The sequence below is a fragment of the Chroicocephalus ridibundus genome, chromosome 8, assembly GCF_963924245.1.
Source record: "Chroicocephalus ridibundus chromosome 8, bChrRid1.1, whole genome shotgun sequence".
NCBI classification, from domain to species: domain Eukaryota; kingdom Metazoa; phylum Chordata; class Aves; order Charadriiformes; family Laridae; genus Chroicocephalus; species Chroicocephalus ridibundus.
In genome coordinates, this window is record NC_086291.1 from 50,631,034 (window position 1) to 50,653,924 (window position 22,891).

General features: G+C 49.2%; 1 protein-coding gene across 3 annotated transcripts in view; it reads left to right on the forward strand.

Moving 5' to 3' along the window:
- Positions 1 to 22,891, forward strand: part of PKD1 (polycystin 1, transient receptor potential channel interacting) — a 98,898-nt gene that overhangs the window by 29,409 nt on the left and 46,598 nt on the right. For 2 of the 3 annotated variants that reach the window (XM_063342881.1, XM_063342882.1), the window contains exons 2-8: positions 11,817 to 11,888; positions 12,980 to 13,051; positions 14,447 to 14,616; positions 16,770 to 17,438; positions 17,752 to 17,935; positions 21,436 to 21,650; positions 22,727 to 22,839. In XM_063342881.1, the coding sequence (XP_063198951.1) occupies positions 11,817 to 11,888; positions 12,980 to 13,051; positions 14,447 to 14,616; positions 16,770 to 17,438; positions 17,752 to 17,935; positions 21,436 to 21,650; positions 22,727 to 22,839 (1,495 nt within the window). The remainder of the gene's footprint in view (positions 1 to 11,816; positions 11,889 to 12,979; positions 13,052 to 14,446; positions 14,617 to 16,769; positions 17,439 to 17,751; positions 17,936 to 21,435; positions 21,651 to 22,726; positions 22,840 to 22,891) is intronic. The other variant, XM_063342883.1, reaches the window with a different exon arrangement.

The following is a 22,891-nucleotide window of genomic DNA, read 5'->3' on the forward strand; positions in this document are numbered from 1 at the left end:
TAGGAAACATAATAGAAGGACCCTTAGTTTATTGGACAGGTGGAGTGAATCCTACACGTGGGAACTCAAGCTAGGCAAGTTCAGACTAGAAATAAGCCTGACTAACCCTGCAACAGCTTACCAAGGCCAGCGATGGCTATCCCATCCCTGGGAGTCTTTACATGGAGATGGGAATGTTCTCTAGAAGGATGGGGAACTGCTTGCTTAGGCTTCACGCAGGACCCAACTGTGACGAGCCCTGTGGCTTGCAGCATGGGATTTGTTGGGATGAACGATCGTGTTAAAAATCTGTGAGTTATTCTCCTTAGTCTTTGTTAGTGCAAGAAGCAGACTGCCAAAAGGGAAAGGTTAGTAGCTTTGTGTCCTGTCCCCCCTTTTTCCAAACTGGCTCATGTACTGGGTAGGTCCCAGGGCTTCAGAACATCTGGAGAGCCTGTTCCTCACTAAGGAGACCACAGAAAGCAGACATAACATCAGGATTGCAAGGAAAACACAAACCGGATTGTGCTGCAGCCGTGGTTTGGCCAGGTCTTGGGTCCTGAACATGATGCACTTTTCTTTTTGCTCCAGGCTCCCCTGGTTTGTGGATTTTCTGTCGCAGGCAGTGGGCTGTGAACTCTGTGGTTGTGCTCAGCATCGTTGTTTTCACAGAGCGAGACCATTTACTTTGTGCTATTTTTAAGCTTATCAAGTGCTAATGTGACTGCTGCAAATCCCAGAGTTTTCTCTCTGGAGAAGAAGAAAATAAGTAAGGGGCTCAGCATCTCTCCAGCACAGGCTGTGCTGCAAAATGTTGCTGAAAGTTGCTCTCCATTGCTAATAACGTGCTGCCAGACCTGGACTTAGTTGAGTCTTCCTCGTCTTTATTTGTCCTTTTCCCCGTTTCTGCTATTTTTAGTTAGCAGCCCATGCTTCGAGCTGAAGGGTGTCGGTGAGAGCCTGGAACAGGGAATCTCTTAAATAAAAAGAAATGTTGTTGGTGTAACATATCCGGAGATGAAAATCACTTGACAGACAGGGCAAAAATACACATAAAAATGTTTTTCTTAAGCAACCACCCAGGAACTTGGAAAACTTGCTCATCTGTTAGAGATTGCTGTTAGCTAAAGGTCAGACAAATTTGTACTGTCAACTCCAAAAGGGAAAGCGTTTGAGGGAGTGTTATCACCCGTGGGAAGTGACTGTTGAGATCTAGCTATGGGGCCAGCTTTACCAGGGGTGGGTAGAAAGTTGGGTCCATTCCGGCACCAAGGTGTTGGAGCCTACGGAGCCAGGCTGGTGGCACCCCCAGGTCATCTCCGCTGCCCATGTCCTGCAGGAGATACAGGCTGGCGAATTTTGGAGCAGGACTTGGGGGGCTGGAGCTCAAACTTTGCAAATGACTGAGGAGGAAATGGGTACAAAATCTTTCTGTTAGATCCGCTCGCCTTTGTGCTGCTCTGACAGCAGAAGGTCTGAAGCAGGGAGCGTGTTGTGCTCACCCAAGACTGCTCCGACACCTGGAGGGATAAAGGGACACGGTGACACTGTCCCTCAGCCGCCTCGTGGCGTTTGGCCATGAGACCTTCCCCATCTGTTCTCACACTGTTGATCCAGGGTGCCCCATTCGTGTCCACTTTACCTGCCATGCATGGGTGGCTTTGGCTGGTTGATGATGTTACTCCTAAATCCTCAGGCCTTCATGAACCCCCATAAAGGCAGTGTTTTGCTGCCTCGGGGCTTTGTTTTCCTCTTGTTTGTGCGCTGACAGTGCCGTGTAGTGCCTGACAACATACTGACTGTTCTCCCAGTCGGAGAAATGAGAGAAGAATTTCCTAACTGTTTGAAAAAATTACTTTTGATCTGATACTTCCTTATCAGTCTCACTCTCTCTCAGCTGGCGTGCACCCTGAATTCAACTAGGAAATGGCATTAAGTTTTTTACCAATCTCCTCAGGGCATTTCAGATGATCAGGCAGTCCCTGGTTCACAGCTCTTGTGCAGTATGGATGCCCAAGTTGTTCCACTGTTCCTTTTGGGATACAAAACACGGATGCCCCAGAAGGTTTCCAGGGAACATGCTATGCAAATATTTTGTCATACTGTGTCAGTGTTTGCAAACTGGACGTGTGCTTTGGAGAAGACTTTCCTGGAGTTCTCTGCATCTCTTGGCTTCAGCTCCTGTATCAGCTTAGCAACGTATCGCTGCTGTTGGTTCAACAGCATCCAGAGCCCCCTGCATCCTGTGAACATCGCCTGTGGCTCTCGTTTGTTGTGTATAGCAGAACTTACGGTGCTGGGGAAAAATGGCATTGTGCTTTTATTATTTCTCACAGAGAAATGGTATCCCTAGAGGACAGCTATCCAAGCAAAGGGCTTGGATTATTGGCTTATTAAAATAAATACAAATAGAATAATAAAAAAACAGAACCTGAAGATTATCTACTCCATCCCCTGTCCAAGCCATGAATTAATATCAACAATCCCTAAACATTTATTGAAAACTCTTTACTTTCTGTGACAAAGATTAAATGCTTAGTAGCTCAGCTGTGTAATTCCTAAATTACAGTTTACAGAGGGCTCACTTTTCGTGGTAAAATAAAATATCACTGGGCTCTGAACATGCTGACTTGGAAACACTCTGGGTTTTCAAGAGGCCAGAGCTGGGCATTGAAAGAGCTATGTGTCGGCATGCAGTGCCACAGGACCTGGGGGCTCCCTGGACATATGCTTTTTTGGGGGAAAAGTGGATATCTGCATGTAAAGTGGTTGGATTTGGGCTACAGGCATCTAATATGGTCTGCTTGAGCTCTGCCATGTGTGCTGGGAAGATACTTGCTTTTATAGCGTCTTTGGTTTCTTTGCGAACTTTCCATGAAACAAATGTATATTTGCAGGGCTGACATTTAGCTGGATGAAACTGCAGACAGCTTGTTTATGTGCAGCCCTAATTATGGACATTAACTTTATTTAAATATTTGGGTTGCTGCTTTCCTAAGCTGAAGGTCTTCCCTGTTCTCATCTTTTAGTGTGATGTTGCAGAGGCAGAGCAGGGCTGGGTGATGCCTGATGTTGGAAGCCTTATTTTATTCCACATGAAATCATCTCTTGGCAATGGAGGGGAGGACCATGTCCAGCGCCAGCTCAAGTCAATGCTGGCTCCTGGTCACTCTAGTGGCTCGGAAGGTGGGACCTGCGCTGAAAAGCCTCTCTGATAATGGTGGCCATCCCCGTAGCCAGCTCCTTGGCCCCCTGGAGTGCCCTGCAGAAGCTCTTGCTGACCTCCACAAGCACAGGAGGCCCCTGGTGACTCCCTAGTGCCCTCCTTGCCTTTGGCTCCATTGTTTTGGTGGTGGGAATGAGGAGATGAAGTCAGTGGCAGTCTAAGAATAACTTGTAAAATGAGCCGTGCTGCGGGTCCCTGCGCAGACAGCAGTGCTCCGGTTCCTGGGAGCCTCTTGTGTGAAAAAGCCCCCACCCAGCCCTCCTGGCTGGGGAGGAGCGGGATGGAGCGCATGATGCCATTGCCTATGAGCCAGCCCTGCCAGAACATGACGTCACTTCATGAGGTAACACGTCCCCTTTGTTCGAGTGGCTTCATCCCTGGTCTGACTTTATAACCATATTTGGGAAAGTCTGCAAAAAGCTGCTGGCTGCGGGGATCCAAGGAGCTGCTCTTTGAGTCTCAGCTGCACTGCAGACAGCTCCCACCTGGAGGGTTGTGACTCCCTGGACATGGTTGGGATGCTGTGGCCATGGTGGGGATGCCATGGCTGCAGTGGGGATGCCTGGCCGAGGCATCAATGTCCTGGGTATGGTGGGGATGCCCTGGCCACCGTGGAGTTGCCCTGGCCGTGCATCCTGCAGATTCACACAGCCTCACCTCCTCTGTCTGCTCTGGGGATGGGCCACGGGTACAGGAGCAGAGGGAGTGTGGGCTAGCAGCAGCTCGGTAGGGACTGCCATGTCACCTGGAGTGTCCCAAGCTCTCAGGTCAGTCTCCTGCAGGGTTCAGGGATCAGTCTTTCCCACATTGCTTGAACCACAGGTTCTCACAGCCCTGTTTGCTCAGGCACCAGCAGGGATGTAGACACCCACTGCCCGGCTTCAACCCTGAGCTCACCCGCTCTGCCAAGAGCTAAGGGAGTGTTTTACACCTCCCTGTGGGCAGCCACCTGCCTTTCAGAGGAGTCGTGAAGAACCTGTGGCCCCAACCCAGCAAGAATAATAGGATTTACTCCTACAAATCTGAGGGTCACTTTGTGCTGGTGCTCCAAGAGAGGCTTGTGGCAGGACAGTGCAAGGCAGTGGGATGGGGAAGGAGCATTGCTTCACTCCCATTGCTCAGAGGGGAGCCCGTGATGGAGTGACCTGCTCATGATCCTGCATTGGAGCTTGGAGTTACATCTGGGTCTGCTTTGTGTCAAACCCAACTGTCTCCTGGCACAGCTGCCTTGCAAGGGCATATGAGAAAGTGCTTTGTAGTTCTCCCAGGAGAGCACAAAGTGTACAGAACATTGCAAAAATGCTTGTATCCTTGCCTTATATTTTCATATCAACAATTATGATTTTGCTGTGGGAAGAAAAACACTTTAGTTTTTAGATGAATATTTGTGAAAAAGTCTTTTGGGGCAAATTCCTTAGAGCGAGCTAAGATTTGGGCCAGCATTTGAAACTCATAAATTCAAAATGAACAAATAAATTGTCATCGTGCTGTGACAGCCTGGGGGAGACTAGGGTGCTTGCCACCATCTGCCAGCCCCAGTGTGCAGTTCTCTGCTCGGGACTTGCTCTCAGCAGCTGCCGGTGTCTCTGGTTGAGCCTTTCCCTGGACAACCCTCCATCTGTGCGTTTGCTCCCTGACAGCCTTGCTGTTTTTTGGAAACTGATCTCTGCAGTGGCGTCCCCGGCCACACGGATGAAATGCAGCCTCCTCTGGGCTGGGATGCATCAGTTCACAGTGACCCACTGGTACATGGCTCTGGGAAAGAAAGGGGTGAAACCCACCAGCAAAAGGCCCCTCTTTGTGTTGCGCTGCAGCTCTTGGAGGTGATGTGTGGTGGAGCTGGAATCCCTTTGCCTTGGAAAATCCCTGCTTCAGTGTGATTGAAACCAGTAGCTGGTGATGAAGGTCTCCATATGCTGTTGCCCTCCTGTCTGTGCTGAAAGCCTGAGAGCTCATTGTGTAGGAGAGCTGTTGAGACTGTTCCTCCCAGCAGGCCAGCCAGGGTGTCCCTGCATCTAGTGCAGGACGATGGCATTGCTCCACACACCCAGCACACAGAAAAATCTGTGGTTTTTCAGGTTTCTGTAGGCACTGTGGCAAGAATCTCTATTCCCCCCTCTGCACACAAGCACTGTTACTTCTACTGTGCTTCCTAGGAGAGGTGCAAGCCAAAAGACAAAGAAAAAAAGGAATCAGATCAGCAAAAACCTGTAATTTTTCCTGGCTCAAGCATGCAAAAACACATAGGGTTTTTCCTCCTCTTTTCTGGAAAGTCTATTATGTACATCAAGCAGTATCAGCACAGCACTGCTGCATGAGGCACCGTGCTGCCATTTATTCCTGGAGACTAGAAAAGTATTTGCCATGGTAACTCATAAGACAGCGTTTTGTCTGTGCAGGCGACCTCTCAAGCAGTCTGCTGAGAGCGTCCAGGGCTCTGGAAGCAGTGGGCTTTGTTGTGTCTCACAAGCCATCTTACATGTCCCTCTGTCACTTGTCCTCTCTTGGTTGCAAAGTGTGGAATGGTGCAGCCTGGGTTTTGGTGAGGGTGAGAAATGGGAGCATTGCTGGGCTTTGCTCGGAGCATCGCTGGGCACCCGCTGCTGCCTGGGTGTTTTCTGTGCCTCAGTTTGCTGCTCACTTCGGTCGTTGCCTCTCCTCCCTGGCTGCTGCAAGGCTTTAGCCATGAGCACTGCCAGGGTCAGTGCACCTTCGTATTCTTCGGTGCGTGTTTGGACGAAGCTTGTGGAGTTTGTTGAGATCAGAAAGGGGGAACTGTTTCCACTGGAAGATGTGCTTGGGAAGGAGAGGACTCAAGCAATCTGGGAGAGTCTCTGGAGTCATTAGTGGGGCAGAGGAGATAAATAAGAACAATTAGTCAGTGTTCACAGTGCAGAAAATTAGGCAGTATCCAATGAAGTGATGCCTCTAAAAGGTTTCAACAAACCAAAGAAAGTACTTTTTTTGTAAAGCACGTGAATTACAGAGCTTGTTGCTGTAGGTTTTTGTGGAGCCCAGGCTGGCTCAGGAAGGGGTGGACGGTGTCATGGAAGATCAGTTTGTTGGTGACTGTTAAATCCAACAGTCTGATGCTGTCTCTGGCTCTGAACATCCTCTGTTGCTGGCTGCCAGGAGCTGGGAAGTGTGTTGGGGAAGGATCGCTCACTGGGAGCTTTGCTCGTGCATCTCCCCCAACACCTGATACTGACCACCATTGGGGATGGGATGTGGGGCAGGATGGACCCTTAGTCCCAGGGACAGAGCTGTTCCTATGGCCCTGCATCCACTCCTGCTGTTAAAACACAGTTTCTGGACCAAAATGGGACCCATCCGTGTCCCCAGGACTCATAGTTTGGTCACACGAACATGAGGCAGACTCCATTTCTGGGGATTCTATCCTGGATGAGGGAAGACTGTGTGACTGGTGGAGGCTTGTGGGGAGAGCCTAGGCTGGCCAATCTGCAGGGAGAAAGTGATTTTCCCCAAAGGACAGGGTCTCTCCATTGCAGATGCTCCATGTACTCACCCTGTGTGTCCTGTTGGGCCAGACCAGCTCAGGAAGGTGGGCTGGGAGGTAGAAAAGCTTTTCCCTTGCTGACAAACTGCACCCAGCAGCCTGGAGGGTGGATGCTTTATCCCTGCTGCACTGCTGCAGGCCCCTTAGTAGCCACTGTAGAGGCTCCTGTGCAGACTCGGGATGGAAATATGACTGTACCCAAGCCACCATCTTTCCCTAGCACCTCTGGAGCTTCACTGACCCACAAAAATTTTAGCTTTTATTGTGTCTTACAGACCTGGAGGTTCTTTTCTACTGAACTACTGCAGCTCTCCTCTCTGCACAGACGCTTCTCTCTGTCTGTGGATGCTTTTCCCATTACTGTTCTGGCTGGGCTCCATGCACCAAAAGGGCTGGGGAAGGCACAAGCCAGCACTGCCCCCCCTTCCCTTCCCTCCCTTTTTTGTGAAATGAAGGCAGAGCGGGCCCACAAATGACATAATGAGAGCATGACATCAGGCTTGGCAGGCGGAGGCGTGCTATACTCTGCTCAACATTATATGTTCTGTGGAATTAAGTAAAAAACAGCAGTGCACCAAAAAAAGCCTGTCCACCACAGCACTGCAGAAATAAACCCCTGGCTGCCCTGGGCTCGCAGCTGTGGGGCCGTGGAGCCCGTCTGAGCATCGTGAAGGGACAAAACTCTCCTGCCTGCTTCCATCAGCAGCTGGTGGAGGGCAGCAGCTAGGCGAGAGCACGCCAGAGCTCGATGCTTTTTAACCCCAGAAGTTATCTGATTCCATCGGCAGGAGATCTCACTGGCGGTGTTTGTGACTGATCCATCCTCAACACTCTCCGTGAGATGGGCTGCTGTTAGCCCTGCGGTACGCATAGTTCTGGAGAGGTTCAGTGGTACACCCAGCATCACACAGGGAGGTGGTAGCAGAGCTGGGATGGAGCAGAAGGCTCCCAAGGCTCAGGTTGGTGCTCTCATTACCAAACGTTTCCTTATCCAAAACTTCACCTTCCCCCAATGACCAGCTCCACTTCCAGAAGTTTTTGTAAAACTTCTTGTGCTAGGCATGTAAGTTAAACATCTGAGTGTTTGTTGGGGCACTTAGGGAGCTGCAAGGGGAGCTCTCTGTAACGCATCTTTCACGTGCTTGTTCTATGCCAAAGTTGGTGGGTTTTGGTGCCCCTTGTCCCACAGAGATCTATGGAGGAGTGGGCCAGCCCTCCCAGCCTCCTCTGGCATTAAACAGCTCCATTTTACAGGTGTGGAAACTGAGGCAGGATCAAGAAGTTGTGACTTGCCCATAGCTGCCCTTTTCCAGGCAGCACAGTGTGTTCTCAATATTCCCCATGGCACAAATAAGCTAAATTTTTCTTTCTTCTCATGGAGAGGGCAGCAGTCTGTGTGCGCAGTGCATTTCAATGGAGAGCCTTGTTTTCTGCTGGCTTCAGCTCTGCTTTGAACCTGCTCCGAATTTCCTCCAGCCTGGCAGTGGGCTGGGAAAATACAGTCGTGGCAGTTTGTGGCACCAAGAGCATGAGCTCTGTCCCACAGCTTTTGCATTGGGTTTTATTGCTCAGTATTTCCTGATTATTTTTTTTCTGCAGCCTAGCTTGGTTCACAGCCATCTTTCCCATGCCAGGAAGGCATAATATGATTTTCCATACAAGTTGGAGAGGGACCAGTGGGAGAAGGCAAGCAGGCGGCTGGGAGCCCAGCTCGCTGACTCGTGGCTGGAGGTGGCAGGCGCTGGCATCTGCCACAATTCCTCGCTTCTCCAAGGTGTCCTGTCAATAGTAGCTTTTCTCCCCTTGCAGACTCTGCACCAAAATGTTCTAGGGATGTTGAAAGCTGGGAGGTTTTATACCGGTTCCTCATCAGATCATGAAGGCAGGGGTAGAAAACAGCAAGGGAATTGTGCTCTGGTTTTATGTACCCGTGGGTTGCCATCCAGTGCCTGGTCTGGATGGAGGACAGCAGCTTCTCTGCAGGTCCTGAACGGGAGTTCAGGCTGTGGAAGACAGAAGGTGGGAGCCAAGGTCTTGGGATCCCTTGCAGAGCATATGAATTGTAGTTAAGTGACATAGTGTCAGGGTATAGACAGAGCTTGGATTAATTATAACCTCCGGGGGTTCAGAGCGTCTCTGAAGCAGCCTTACCTGGGAACTGAGCCCCAGCTTTCTTCTCTGAAGCCCACTTGTGGAGCTTGTCTGTGTGCTGGGCTGTGGGGTCAGTGTTACTTTGGATGACAGTAGGGAGTGCCAGATAGATGGGTGAGCTCAGATGATAATATCTGGCAGCATCAGCTTGGTGATGCAGTGTGCAGAATGACAGCCAAATTGTACTATCAGGAGAAGAGGAAAAAGGCACAGGAGCCCTCTTCAGCCCTTCTGCTGTGATGCTGTGGAGTGTCACTGGGGCAGGACAGTGCAGAGACACCCTCACCAGCTGTCCTGGCCGTACAAAGCAGCACAGTCCCTTGAGCAAATCAGAAGGTTGAGGCTTGTCACTTATTAGTTTATGGGGGACAGCTCTTCCTGGCCCTTCCTGAACAAAACCCACTGGCCGCAGGCAAAGCAACAGGCATCCTGTACCCCTTGAGTCCCCGCGGGATCACTGGTGTTCACCAGGAGCTCCTTCCCCCATGCGTGCCGCTCAGCAGGCAGTGACATCTAGTGTCAGTCCAACACACTGTGTAAAAGCAGCACTGCGTGGGGAATTACTGCCTGTACTTGCATTTTACATGTTTGTTGAGGCTGGTGGGAGCAGCTCTGCCACTCTGCGTCTTCCTGGAGCAGGTACGAGGTCACAGTCATTCCTGGTCCTGCTCTCGGGTAGGAATGGAGCTGGCTGTCCCCTGGGAGTTGAGGATTTGGCATCTTAGCCTTCACTTATCTGAAGTTTAAAAGCCTTCTCTGAGATGAAATGTCAATATTTGTAAAGGGCTGGGGAAGGCTCAGGACCAACCCCTCTGTGCCTGGCACTGTGGCAGAGGGATGGAGAAGAGCAGACCTGCCCTGCTGGAGTTCTTCCCTTCCTACTTGGGAAGCAGCAGGATGGGAGAGATGGAGAAAAAGCTGCAGAGGAGGCGGCTGGGCTCGGGGCTGACTGTCCCAGTACCCTGTGTGGCTTGGATGCCTGCTTACTGATTGTGCCGTCTGTGATGCTGAGAGCTTCACCCTGCCCTGCGCGCTCTCTTCTCCATGCAGCCAAGCAGCACTTTGGAAGAGGCTCTTTGAAATGCCAAAGCCCTGATTTTCTAGCAGCAGAATGGTTTGTTTTGGAGGTCTCTCTTGTCTGGGTAAGGAGCAAGAAGGCATCAGAGCTGAAACACCATTTCCTTCTGTCTTGGGCTTGAGGTGCTGCCTAAAAAATAAATGGGTTATTTCCAGGTATTTAAAAGAAGAGAAGTGGTTTTACTGGTCTCCCCATAAGGTAACTGGTTGGTAGTCTGGTCCTTTCCAAAACTGGTCAAGTAACGGAAGGAGGTGCAGAGGCGGGGGAGTACAGTTTATAGAAAATGCTCAAGGAAAGGTGGAGCAGGAGCCTCCTTGAGGAAGGATCTGACCTGGCTGGCAGCAGTTGGATTCCAGCCCAAGCTGGTCTTCCGTGTTTGTCTTGCAAGTGGGAGCTGGAAACGGGTTTAGAGGTGACTTTCATGTCTCCTGTGCAGAATGTGACTCCTGTGTGGTCTGTGTCCCTTCAGCAAAGGATGCTCTGTATTCTTTTAACTATTGTCCCAGCTACCTCGAGAGAAAAGAACATTGGCTTGGTCAGATACTTTTGCTAGCATCCTTTTTTAAAATGTATTTGTTGAGCTTTTATTTTGCACATTTCTTGGACTTCTTTATTGATGTTGCTGGTGAACTCTTCTGAATCCACTCTCAACTTGGCAAAGAACTCCTGGACAGCAAAATCAGGGAAAATAAGCTCAAACCTTTTTAAAGAGACATCCATCCCTCTTACTTATCCCCAGAGATTCCTGGAATCATATGTAATTTTCCTGCCAGTTTGGCAGAATTCTTTTCATTCGGGTAAATTAAGTTTAAATGTCAGATCAAACCAAGAATTTATTGATTAGGGGATAAAATTAAGAGGTGAGACAGCAAGGAGAAATTATGGGAGATGCTTTTAGGAAAAAAGGTGAGAAAGGAGGTGGGCAGGGGAACGTCTCTGTTGACACGGCACGGCTGCGGCTGTAGTGAATCCAGCCCTGTCCGCCTCCATAGCGCTCTGCCAGAAATCCTTGAAGGATAATAACCATTGCATGGGCTCGGAATAAGTATTTTGATGCTGCTAAAAGAAGGTTTTGGCCAAAGGAGATTCATCTGAAACCAAAGAGTGAAGTTTATTGGGAACAAGCGGAGACTGATCAGTGAAACTTTCACTTCTTAGCCGAGTGACATTTTAAAATTGAAAAAGAGGGCATGGGGTGAGGAGAGAGAGCTGGACTAGAGGACAGAAACAATTTTGTTTTGGATGAGTTGAAGACTATTGGCGATTAGAGATTTTTTAAAACAGTGTTCTTTTTATAAGGACAATCTAACCTGATTTTAAGTGGAAAATATTCTTTGTTACTTCTTCTTTCCTTTTAAGTTTTTCCAAAGAGAGACAGAGAGATCTTTAAAATGTAAAAGTTGAACGCATCAATTGTGTAATTAATGATCAGTTCTTTGGCACTAGAAATGGACTTGGAAGTTCCTCATAATTTTTTCTCTAAGTTAATTACTACTTTAGTCTAAATTATTTCTTAATTACTTCTTTGAACATACATTAGACTTGAATATTTTTTTAGAAGGATACCTCAAATTTAGTGATACATTTGTCATGGCTGTAATTACTCTAGATACGCTGCAGAATGGTATGTGTATAATGATAGTCCTAAACTCTATCTACACATTTTACAAAGCTTTGAGCAGCAAATTCTTTACAGCTGGGAAAGGTGTTTTGTTCAGCTGGGAGAAAAGCTCCACTTCAACGCACCAAAACCTTCCAGGCTGGAGTTGGATGGAGTTTGGAGAGGGGCTCTTCTAAGGTCTAGTAATGGAGGAATGACAAAATGAAGTTGAATGAAAGCTGAAAATTGTGTTTTCTTTCTCTAGGGATCTTTCCAATAACAAGATCGGTGGTTTAGATGTTCAGATATTTGAAAGTCTGACTTCTCTGGCAAAACTGTAAGTACACACTGTGCCCCTTACTGCACGTTTGAGCTGGTACCTAGAATGTATGCTTGTGTTTCATAAATTAGCCGCTTTCTTGCTCGACCCTCATATGTTGAGCACCAGATAGATGTGTCCATGAACTCCTTCCTCAAGGCGTTTAGCTGCACAGTCCAGTGATTTGCTTATTGGCATTCAGAGAATCGGGCAGTATTTGACCTGCTGTACTGATAGATGGAGAGGAGATCAAGGCAAGGGAATGCGATTTGTCACAAGATGTGTGCTAGTACATGGAAAATTATGATAAAGCTGTCGTGTCCAAATCCCACTTATCTTCTGAGGGAATTGGGTACTGAGTCTGAGGGTCCTTTGAGGAGCCCAGCATTAATGGGGCAAAGGCCCGATGTCCCATTGCTCACCACACCCTGATCTGTCCCAAAAAGTGCCCAGACTCTGTGTGGACCAGGAGAAGAAGAGAACTTTGACCATTAGCAAACTCACTGGTTCAGCTGCTGGTCAGTTGAGTTTGCACTGTTAACTGCTGATGGTTCGTAGAGAAGATCAACTGTTTTTTGAAGAAAAATTGGACTGACAGATCAAAAAAGGCACCAATACAGCCAAAAACCAAAAGCAAAACCTGCTTTGGTGGTTCAAGCTGAGTAGCTGGCAGCCTGGACAACCTGCCATGTTTACATTTCAAAAATATCCTTTTAGGAGGCCTTATGGAAGGACTTGGAGCACTGGAACTGGACTTGAGCATGGGAACAGGCCACCTAGAGAGGTTGTGGAGTCTCCGTCCTTGGAGATACACAAAAGCAGTCTGGACGTGGTCCTGGGCAGCCCACTCTAGGTGACCCTGCTTGAGCAGGGGATTTGGACCAGATGACTTCCAGAGGTCCCTTCCAACCTCAACCACACTGTGATTCCATGACTTAATGCCTGGCTGGCCATTTTGCTGTTATATGTATGTGGCTTTTGAGACTCAAGGTGTTCAGAGGGTAACTAGTACCCAAGCAGAGCTAGGGACAGAGGGTGATCCTGTATGTTGGCCAGGAAGTTGTTACCAGCATGATGAACTTTCCTTTTAATTTTCCCTCTTTTTGCAGAGATATAAGCCACAACAAGATTTCTACATTAGAAGATGGAATATTTGATAATTTATTTAATTTAAGTGAAATGTAAGTTCATCTTCTTTGTCTCCCAGCTCTTTATTTAGACCTTTCCTTGAAACAGCTCTTCCCTTCCCGGTTGGGTGGGATGCAACACTCTCTTGGGGAGATCTGCGGCACGTACCCAACCAAGCAGCTGCCTTTTGGACTCTCCGGTTTCTTCCTCAAGCTGTGTCCTGCTCCTGGCTCCCGTTGGTGGCCTTCAAGCCTAATCTCTTCCTAGACTTTGCTTCTGTCGCCTGGATACCTCCAACTTCTGCCACTGCCTTCTTGGCTTCCCTGCTTCTCTCCCACACCATATCTGCTGAGGTTCTTGTCTCTGACCATTCTCGGGGTCACAGTTACTGTTCCTGTTTGTACAGTCACACCATGGGATCAGGGCATCTAATGAAAAGGGCACTGACCTGCAACCCAGGAGACCTTGAGTGAGGTGTTTAAGTCACTTGAAGACACTTGAAGATGTTCTCCCTAAGTGGTTCAAGTTCTTAGGTTTATAGTGGTTTTTAATTGAAGTAATTAAAATCTGTGCTATTATGTGAAGGGAGATGAGGGGAAGCCACACATTTCCAGGAGAGATATGTGAAGTCACGCCACAGAATGGCTGTTCTGTATCTGAATGGGCCAAAGGATTAACCCCATGCAGTCACTCTTGGCAAGCAAGAAAAAAGCTGAACCACACATTCTCCCTGAAGACAAGACACAAAGGGCATTTTCAGCTCCGCATTTTTGCTTACAAGTGGCACTGAAAAGACACAAAGGATCCAGGCTAGGTCTAAGTGAGTCTGTCCCTGCTAAGGCTGACCGGCAAAGTAGTGCTTTCAGTATAAAAATCCTGGGTTCAGCCCCTGCGGCAGCCCAGCCCAGCTGGCGTCAGCTAAACAAACAGCTTTCCATCTCTGTCCTGTTCGCAGCTGAATGCCAAAGGCTGTAATTTGGATCAAGCTTAGCTGCAATTAAAGTTTCCATCTTTTCATTAAACTGCCACATGGAAAGATTATCATTGACTTTGCATTTCTTTTTTGACAGATCAATTTTATTCTCTTAGCTATTTTTTAATGGAGCTGTAAATAGTCTCCCTTAGCTGGAGAGGCTGCCATTACATCCAATGGCTGTTAGATGGCAGACTATTTTAAATATAAGATTGTGTCTGTAATTTGTGTCTAATTGCAACAATTATTTGTAGAGTGAAAAAAGTACTTGGAGTACTTGCCTAATTCTAGCCTCTAGAAAAATCATGTTAATTATTGCTTGATTCCCTATTCATTAACTCCCCTCGCGGTTCTTTCTGAAGCATCTCAGTGGAGTGGCACAGATGGGAACAGTGAGGGATCTGCACACTGCTGTAATTAACACTGAGCACATGTCAAGTTAATGTCTAACTTTTGTCTTATCTCCCTGTTACAGAAACTTAAGTTGGAATCCATTTGTTTGTGACTGCAAACTTTCCTGGTTGCCCCGTTGGGTGGAAGACAGAAAAGTGAAAGTTATTCAAGCGTCAGATACGAGATGCACTCACCCTCCTGAGGTGGCAAACCTTTCTCTCTTCGATGTCTTGTTCGTCAATGCTACTTGTGGTAAGGAAATGCTGCGGGCTGTGGTGGGGGAGATGACTAAAGGAGTAGAAATGATGGGCCCAAGGGCAGCTGGGGATCACATCTAGACCTCTTTAGATCTCATGTCACCAATTCTAATCTAATTAAGCAAATAATGGTAGCATATGACTGTACCTTGCTGCCTTAAGGATTGAGTTGGTCACACCAGGGCTGAGATCAGCAGACTTATCATAGACTAAACTTCAGCCAGCCATCAGATGACACTATCTCCATAACCGCCGGCTTCAGGCCTTTGTTCTCTCAAGCTTTTAACAGTCTCACTTTAAGCAGTGAAATCTCATTGGAGTTGATGGGACCTGAGGATATGCTAAGTTGAATCTTTGCAGGTGACAGGACTCCATGGCAGGAGAGTTGAATGAACAATGCCCTGGTCTACAGCCCGTTGTCTGCTCCAGGTGCATTTTTCTGACTGCCTGGGCTAGCAGAAGCATCAGGCAGTGTTTAAGTGGAGGGTGGGAAAGGGGAGCCCTAAGAGAACTAATCCTGCCCAGATGCTCAGCTCTGTTTGAGTAAGAGAGAGGGAGGGAGAGTGAGTGCTCCCCACGATAGGCATTGGGCATCTCCTTTAATGCATGATGGGAGGATGCAGCAATGAGTGCTGAGGGAACCAGAGCTGGTGGGAGCCAGCTGAGCTGCCTGGTGAAGAGCAGTGCTCTCCCAGGGCCAAAACCTGAGTGGTGATTGCTCCGCTTTCCCCAAAAAAGTTAACCCAGCCTTGCAGCACCTCACTAGTGCATAGGTTGCCTGGTGCTGGAATTATCAAGATGGATAACACTGGCACTGTTATTCCCCTGGATAATTAGTTGTTTGCCTCTTGAACTACTTTAAGTTAGTGTAGAAACAATAACGTAAAGCTGTCTTCTGGGTAATTCAGTGTAATGGGAGTAGGCTGGGGACAGCCTGCCAGCTACTGACAGTTGTTACTGACCAGCAGGGAGCGAAGAAGTATGACTAGGCTGGTGTTAAAAAGCAAAGTAGTTCTCATGCTGTGGTCCTCTTCACGGGACTTTCGTAAGAAAAGTGGCTTAGCGTTTGCAGGAAGGCCATGGAGAAAGCCGGACAGTTGGATGGATTCGATATGGGAAGATCATGCAAGGCTGGAGCTGTTGAGATGTTTGGGGGGAGATGTTGTAGCAACCAGCAGAAACAGAGGAGCAAACATGGCTCGGTTGCGTGGGCAGAGCTGGAGAGGAGGCCAGGCAGTCCCAGCTGGGCTGCGGCTGTGCACGCGGCAGAGGCCCTGCCTGTGTCTTTGTGGCAGAGAAATGTCCCACCCCTTGCAAGCCAGTGAGGGGGAAGTAAACTCAAGGGAATGAGCTGTTGCTCTGAGAACGGGTCTGTTGTGGCTGCCATCGTTGTACGTGCCTGCGAGTCCATGCATATATGTGTTTGTGCTCCCTGTAGCCAGGCATGTGTTGTTTCTGTGCATCCTTCCCATGAATGCATACACGTGCATCCTTCCACACCCCTTGGGTGCAGGCTGTATATGTGGCATTGCCCTCTTTTCTAGTACCAGATTTTGCCTCCAGGTAGGTGGGAAGCTCTTGGCTCTCCCCAAGGAGGAAGGTGGCTGCAGTGTCTGCGCAGCTCCAGCGTGGGCCTGATGGAGAGCCTGGTGGCGTTTCCCCCATGCCCCTGATGTGCCACTCTGTCCAACTGTGGTTATAGACTTGTTGCTGGAAGCCCCAGGCAGCATGCAGCGAAACATGCTGCACCAGACCAAACAAAGGTACAGCCAAGGGACAACCTTTTGTCTCAGTCTTACTTGGTGGCTAGTCCTTTGGGCTCCTTTGAGGGTCAGACTCAGCAGCCCCATGTCCCATGAGACTGCCAGGCTTTCCAAAGACCCCTTTTGTTTGTTGAGTGTTGCTGCTCCATAAATATGTGCAACTGGCTTGTTATTTCTGTCATCATTAATTAGCACTAAGAGTTTGGAAATTGTTTCTGAGGGATTAAAGACTTCCCAGGCAAGTCTCAAAAAGGCAATGCTTGGAGTAGGAGCCGCCCAGGAGAAGTCCATTCCCAAGGGTGTGGGGTGGTGTCTCTTGGAGGGTTTCACCAAACCATGGCTTCACAGTGTCAATTTGCAAGAGGATCTTATGTTCTTTCCCCAGGAGCTCAATACATAACGTGTCTGACAAGCAACCATACAGAAGGGGCTGAACTTGTCATCCTCTTCACATCTGTTCACCCTGGGAACCTCACTGAGGAGACCTGCAGTGCCCTCTGTTATGCTGAAGACCAGGAATATGGAGGTTTCAGCACCCAGGGGCAGTGTTTGTGTGGCACTGCCCATGAAACAAACTCTTCCTCCGGTTGTTTGCCATTTTGCACTGAGCATTTGTCCGGGCAGACCTGTGGTGGCCCATCACTCATTCCCTCCCACTTCCAGGCACAGCTGCCTGTGTCTTTCACAGGACTCCAACCCCGGTACAGCCTACACCAGGCTGTGCTCTTCAATGTCAGTATTCCCATTGCTGTCAGCACTTTACTGTGGGAATTTGGGGACCAGACAGAGGTTCTCAACACCACTGGAAACGCAGCTGTCCACATGTATGCCTTACCTGGGCAGTACAATGTTACTGCCACCATCTTTGTGGGCACCAAGGTCTCATATGCGCAGGCAGAAATTGAGGTGGTGGCTTCACCCCAACAGTTAGAACTGCAGTGTCCTTCCTTAGTCAAGACGAATGAGAGTCTGGACATATGGATCCGCAACAGAGGTGGCACTGGCCTCACGGTGTTGTATGGTGTCACCACAGAGGCTGGAGAGCTGAGCAAAGGTAAGCAGGGTTGGCTGGGTGAGTGCTGGGTAAGGAAGGGGTGGCACTGAGTCCTGGGCCTTCCCTTTCCATTCCTTCTCAATGAGGAGTAAAGGGATGACTCCTTTGGGCACTCCTTGCTCCCCTGACTAACCAGGCAGTGTTTTGCATTGTCCTGCACCAAGAAGGTGACTGCACAGAGTGCAGTTCAACAGCAAAGGGGATTTATGGGCTTCATGAAGAATGGGACATTCCTGGAGCCTCGCTCCCCAGGTTGGGTTGGGGTGTGTGGGCCCATAGAAAGGACATCATGCTTGTGTTCTACCTCATGCAGCAGTTCACCCCATGTGTCCTCCCGATGGCTTGGTTTTTCCGGGCAATAACCACTGCTATCAGCTGGTGGTGGAGAAGGCTGAGTGGCTGGAGGCCCAGCAGCACTGCCAGGAGCATGACAACGGAGAGCTGGCTTTTGTGAGCAGCCCTGAGATCCAGAACTTCTTGGTTGCTCATGTCATCAGGTAAGCGAGGATGGTAAGGGTTAAGATTTCCTAGGGACAGGTCTTGTGTTCCTGGGGTCACATCTGCAGAGGGGTTAGGATGGGGGGGGTCCTGCTGAGCGTGGCAGCAGGTAGCCCTGTGCAGCCAGTCAGGCTGGAGAGACACACGGGTCCAGGCTGAGTACAGGGAGATGGTACGCGTGAGGCTGCTGAACAAAGAGGAGGAATAAGGAGAGCTTGAGCCCTTGATGAACTTGGCTTCGTTGCTTAAAGGCTGAGGAGGGAAGCAGAGGAATGGGGCAGAAAGACTGGAAGTCAGAGCTGGGAATTGTGGAATTGTTGCTGGTGGGCATGTTGTACCCTACATTTGTGCCTGTGGGTGCATCGGAAATGGTGCGGAGTGGTGCAGGGTCAGGAGCAAACGGGGCTGGGCTGACTAGACCTTCTACCTTGGAGTTCAGCAAAATATGCAGACTTGGGTAGGATGGTGGAGAGGGTCAGGTGCTCGTGTCCAGAGGGTGTTTGGCTGCCAGACAGGGCCTGAAGGTGACCTTCCAACCAGCTCCCTCCATCAGCAGAATTACAGCTGGATAATCCCATGCATGACACTGTGGCATCCGGCAGCCGCTCTAGCAAAGCCCAGGCCGGTGCTGCAATCCTCCTTCCCAGCTGGGATCCTGCACCCTCCCAGACATGGCTGCAAACTGAAACCCAGACCTCTTCCACTGTTCTTTCGCCTCCTGAGAAGGAGCAGCGCTCCTCTCCGAGTGTCAGGCTCCAGCACCATCTGTTCCACCTCAGGACTTGGGCTTTATAAACAGAGAGCACTGAAAGTGTCAGCCTTTGATTAAATCCGCCCCTCTAAGTGCCCTTTCCACAACCAGCCGTCTTGGGGGGAGGATGACCAGGAGAGCTTTCAGGGGCCTGACAGCTCTTGTCAGCTCTCCCAGATGCAGATGTTGGAGATGGCCTCTTAATGAACACGACCCAGAAAGCACATGCGAAGGGAGCAGCTGCTGGTAACATAGGCTTTGAACAGTCCTGCTGAAGGTCTCACAGCCCCTTCTTCCCAAATTTGTATCCTTACCCTGTTCCCTTCACACTGGGATTTATCCTGAGATTGCAAACATGTGGTCCCTGCTCCAGGGAAGAGGAGTCTGTCCCTTCCTGCGGGTTAGGGACTGGTCACTTGGTGCACTGATTTATCAGACTTTGCGTGCAGGGCTTTTGATGGACTGCAGCACAAGGAAATCATGAGACCTCAGAAGGGAACGAGCCGCCCAAGCTGTTTCCCAGCTGCTGCCCCACGTTGCTCTTTAGTCCCCTTTATTTCATGTATTTATTTTATTAATCCATTCAGATAAACATGAATGAGGCAGTTCCAGGATGCGATTTCCCTGGCGATAAAAGACAAATCAACCAAGCCGCAGGTTTTTGGAACACGCAGCCTCCATAGTTTCGTGTGGGAAAATGACAGAAGCAGAAATCTGTTTCCCATTAGAGCATGCATCAGCGAGGACTGCTCTCTCCTCTCCTTCACTCCTGCCGTTTGATGGCCTCCCCAGGAGCAGTATGCACTGGGCTGGTCCCCTCCCTGCCTCCAGAAGCAGAGTGCTCCAACCCACACCCCTTCCAGGGGACCCCACTTTCCCCTCTGAGGCAGCGCAGGGAGCCCCTCTCCCCTTCCAAACGTCCTCAGGCTTCGTTCTGCTCCTGCTGCCCTGAGCAAGGCAGCCTGGTCCTTCCTTAGAGGCAGAGGGATGCTCACACCTTGCTTCAAAAAAGGATGTCTAGAGTCCTCTTTTTCCTTTCTGAAAGGTAACGGGCCAAGCAGTGGGGCAGGAGTGGGAAGAAAGCCAGCCAGCCGCCTTCTTTTTTTTTTTCTTTTTTTTTTTTTGATGACTTGTAGTTAGATCATAGCTGGAATTAGAAAAGGAAAATCTCTATCAAAGTTTTACTGATGGCAGCAAACAGGCAGTTTCTTAGCCTGTTCTCCCTAATCCCCTGCCAGTGGTTCGGGAGCAGAACGCAGCGGTTATTTATTTTTTAATCTTATTTGCTATGAAAACTACTCATTCACGGAACAGTTATTTTTGTCATCGTTTTTCAGCATGACCTCATGAATCATTTCATCTGGTGTGAGCCTAGTGGTGGAGAGACACCAGTTATCTCCCTCCTCTGCTTTTTGCAGAACAGTTGTACCACCCCGGGAGCACACTGGAGTGGAGGGGCAAGGCCGTAGCAGAATTGATTCCAACCTGCAGGAGAGAGCATGGAGAAGGAGCTGGGGATTTCGAGGGTGCATGATGAGGTTGCTCCCCCCGCCACCCGAAGTTAATATGGAACAAATGCCTCACTTTCTGCTGGGTGCGATTAGAAACAGTTGTCCAGGCTGTTTGTGGCTATGAAAGACCGCTCTGCACTTTCCACCAGAATCGCTGCTGGGATTCAACCAGTTTCCAAATGTGGAAGGGACATTTCATCTTCCTAAAATGATCCTGGCAGTTTCTTGTGTATGTGGGATTCATCTGCCTACAGTGCTTTGGCCTCTGCTGCCAGTGTCTTGTCCCCGCTACGGCTGCTGCCTTTCGGTGGTGGCTGAGGAGTTGATGCTCTCCCAGCAGCTGCATCAAAGATTTGAACAAGAGCTCCTGTATCTGGCACCATCTGAGGTTTAATCCTGCACTGGTGCCAGTTTCACTTGCAGTGGACGATTGACTAGTGGCAAATTCCACAGGTCTGCAGAAATAAAGTGAAAGTTTTGGGAGGGTAAGCCAGGCAGCATGGTGATATAAACAAACACATGGACATGAAGGAAGCAACTTCAGCCTGGGGAAGCAGAAGATGTACAATTGGAGGGACTGCTGGGAATTTCTGAAAGCAATAAAACCTCGTGGTTCTCCTCTCCAGCCAGTGTCATCTCATTACCTCTCTGATATCTTTGTGCTGTACCATTTGTGGCTGGTATGAATCAGTGCTTACCAGTATGTCACGAGCTCTGTGGTGCTGACAGAGCCTTCAACGGGGTCCTCTTGTAACTTGAGCGAGAGAGACTGGCATTTTGGGAATGGGCTGACTCAAGTTGTGGGACAACGATCATCAAGGATCTGACTCAGCTGTATACAGTGACTCCCTGAGCTGCTTCTCCCTCCCAGCTCCGCTGCACTGTAGTGTTGGTGTTGATTGCTCTATCTAGATCCTTTTGGCTCAGCTGTCCCCTCGGTATACCAGAGGGCAGGTGGCTTTCTGTAGACCATAGGACAGAGGTTTGAAGGGCTGGTAGACAGCAGGATGGTGTGCCGTGAAAGAGCTGTTATTGAAGAGCCAGGTTCTGGTGGTAGAATGGATACTGAAATCCTTTAGTAACTAAAAGGCTCTATTAAATGCAGGCCGTGACACCCGGATGAAGCTGTTGTTATTATTATTTTCATAGAGAACCATAGATGGCATCTGTCCCAGATCTTTCTAATACTCATGATTTCCTGAAATCCTCCCCCCCCCTTCTTTTTTTTTTTTTGAAGGAGCCTCGATGTCTGGATTGGATTCAATGATTTTGCAAGCACTGGAGCGCAGCAAAGAGGCGAAGGATTTAATCTGGAGAGCTGTCAGAACTGGCTGCCAGGAGAACCGCATCCGTCAAACGCTGACCACTGTGTCCGGATGGGCCCAACAGGCCAGTGTAACACAGACCTGTGCATGGCCAAGCACAGCTACGTTTGCGAGTACAAGCCAAAAGGTGGGCTCTGCTTTTCTTATACTATGTGCTGGCGTTGTGGGCAGGTGGGCATCCTGCTCACTAGTGTGTGCCAAGGCAAAGTAGAGATGCATGGCAGGGGTCATCCAGAGCATCATCCCAGATCAAGCGGGACTGACAACAACCACAATATTCCCAACAGAGGCTCGACTGGGAAACTTTCAGAAACCTGGCCTCAGCCCAAAGGGGAGAATTTGGCCCACTCCAATCTTTGCCATCAATAGAAGTAGAGAGGAACGAAGCTGCGAGACAGAGCTTTGAATATAGCTTTTCTGTCTTATTTGAGCAGTCTCTGCTGCTGCCAGGATGAGGCCATGGTGCTGCCTTGGTGACTCTTGCTGTCCTTCTGTGGCATCTTGTAGTTTGTGAGATGTTGGGTTCTCGTGACTTAAAAGACTATAGGGTCTTGGAGATCATTGGATGAGCTTTTACGTGCTGTGTGCTCTGCAGGTCTGTGTTTATGCACCCTCCCAGATCTCCCAAAGCAGTGTAGGGAGTAAGAAAGAGAAGCAGAAAGCACATGAAATATGGGAGAAGATTTATGTAAGAAGGAAAAGCCAGCGCTAGGAACAGAACTCACCGTCCCTGGTGTGTTGGTTGTTTTTAGTCCCCAGTGCCTGACCTGTCTGTGAATAATGAGACAGAGGTGTTTGCCACTGGTGGAAACGAGCTGGTCCTGGCCACATTTCTCACGAAGTCCAGGGGGACAGGGAGGGTGGGGAGTGGATCTTGTGCTCAAAAATTCAAAGCAAATCACGGGGTGTTGGAAGGGTGAAGTATATGCAGAGTTCCTAGAAGTCAAAATTACTGAGAACTGCAAATGCAAACATTACTTGTGCAGGATGAGAAAGAAAGCAAAACACTTCTAAGAAGAAGAAGGGAACTACAGGATTACAGCAGCTACTTCTCCAGTAAAGCTGGAGTTACAGATTCCGGAGTGGTCCAAGCCCTGCTACAGCTCTGCTGCATGGTGTGAGCAAGCATGAGCAGGGTCAGGGGATAGCTTCAGGCCTTGTTGAGTCTCATGGGCTTTGTTCAAATATTTCCTTTGTAAACAGCAGTTCTCTTAAATGCCGAAAACTTCTTTGTGGGAGACCCTGTGTTTGACACGCATGAGGCTGTGAAAAATGTGACGGAAGATGTGCTGTCAGCTCCATGGGAAGCTGTGGAGGTAAGAAGGGTTTGCTCATCCTGCTGCTGCAGAGGGAGCCCAGGGAGACACA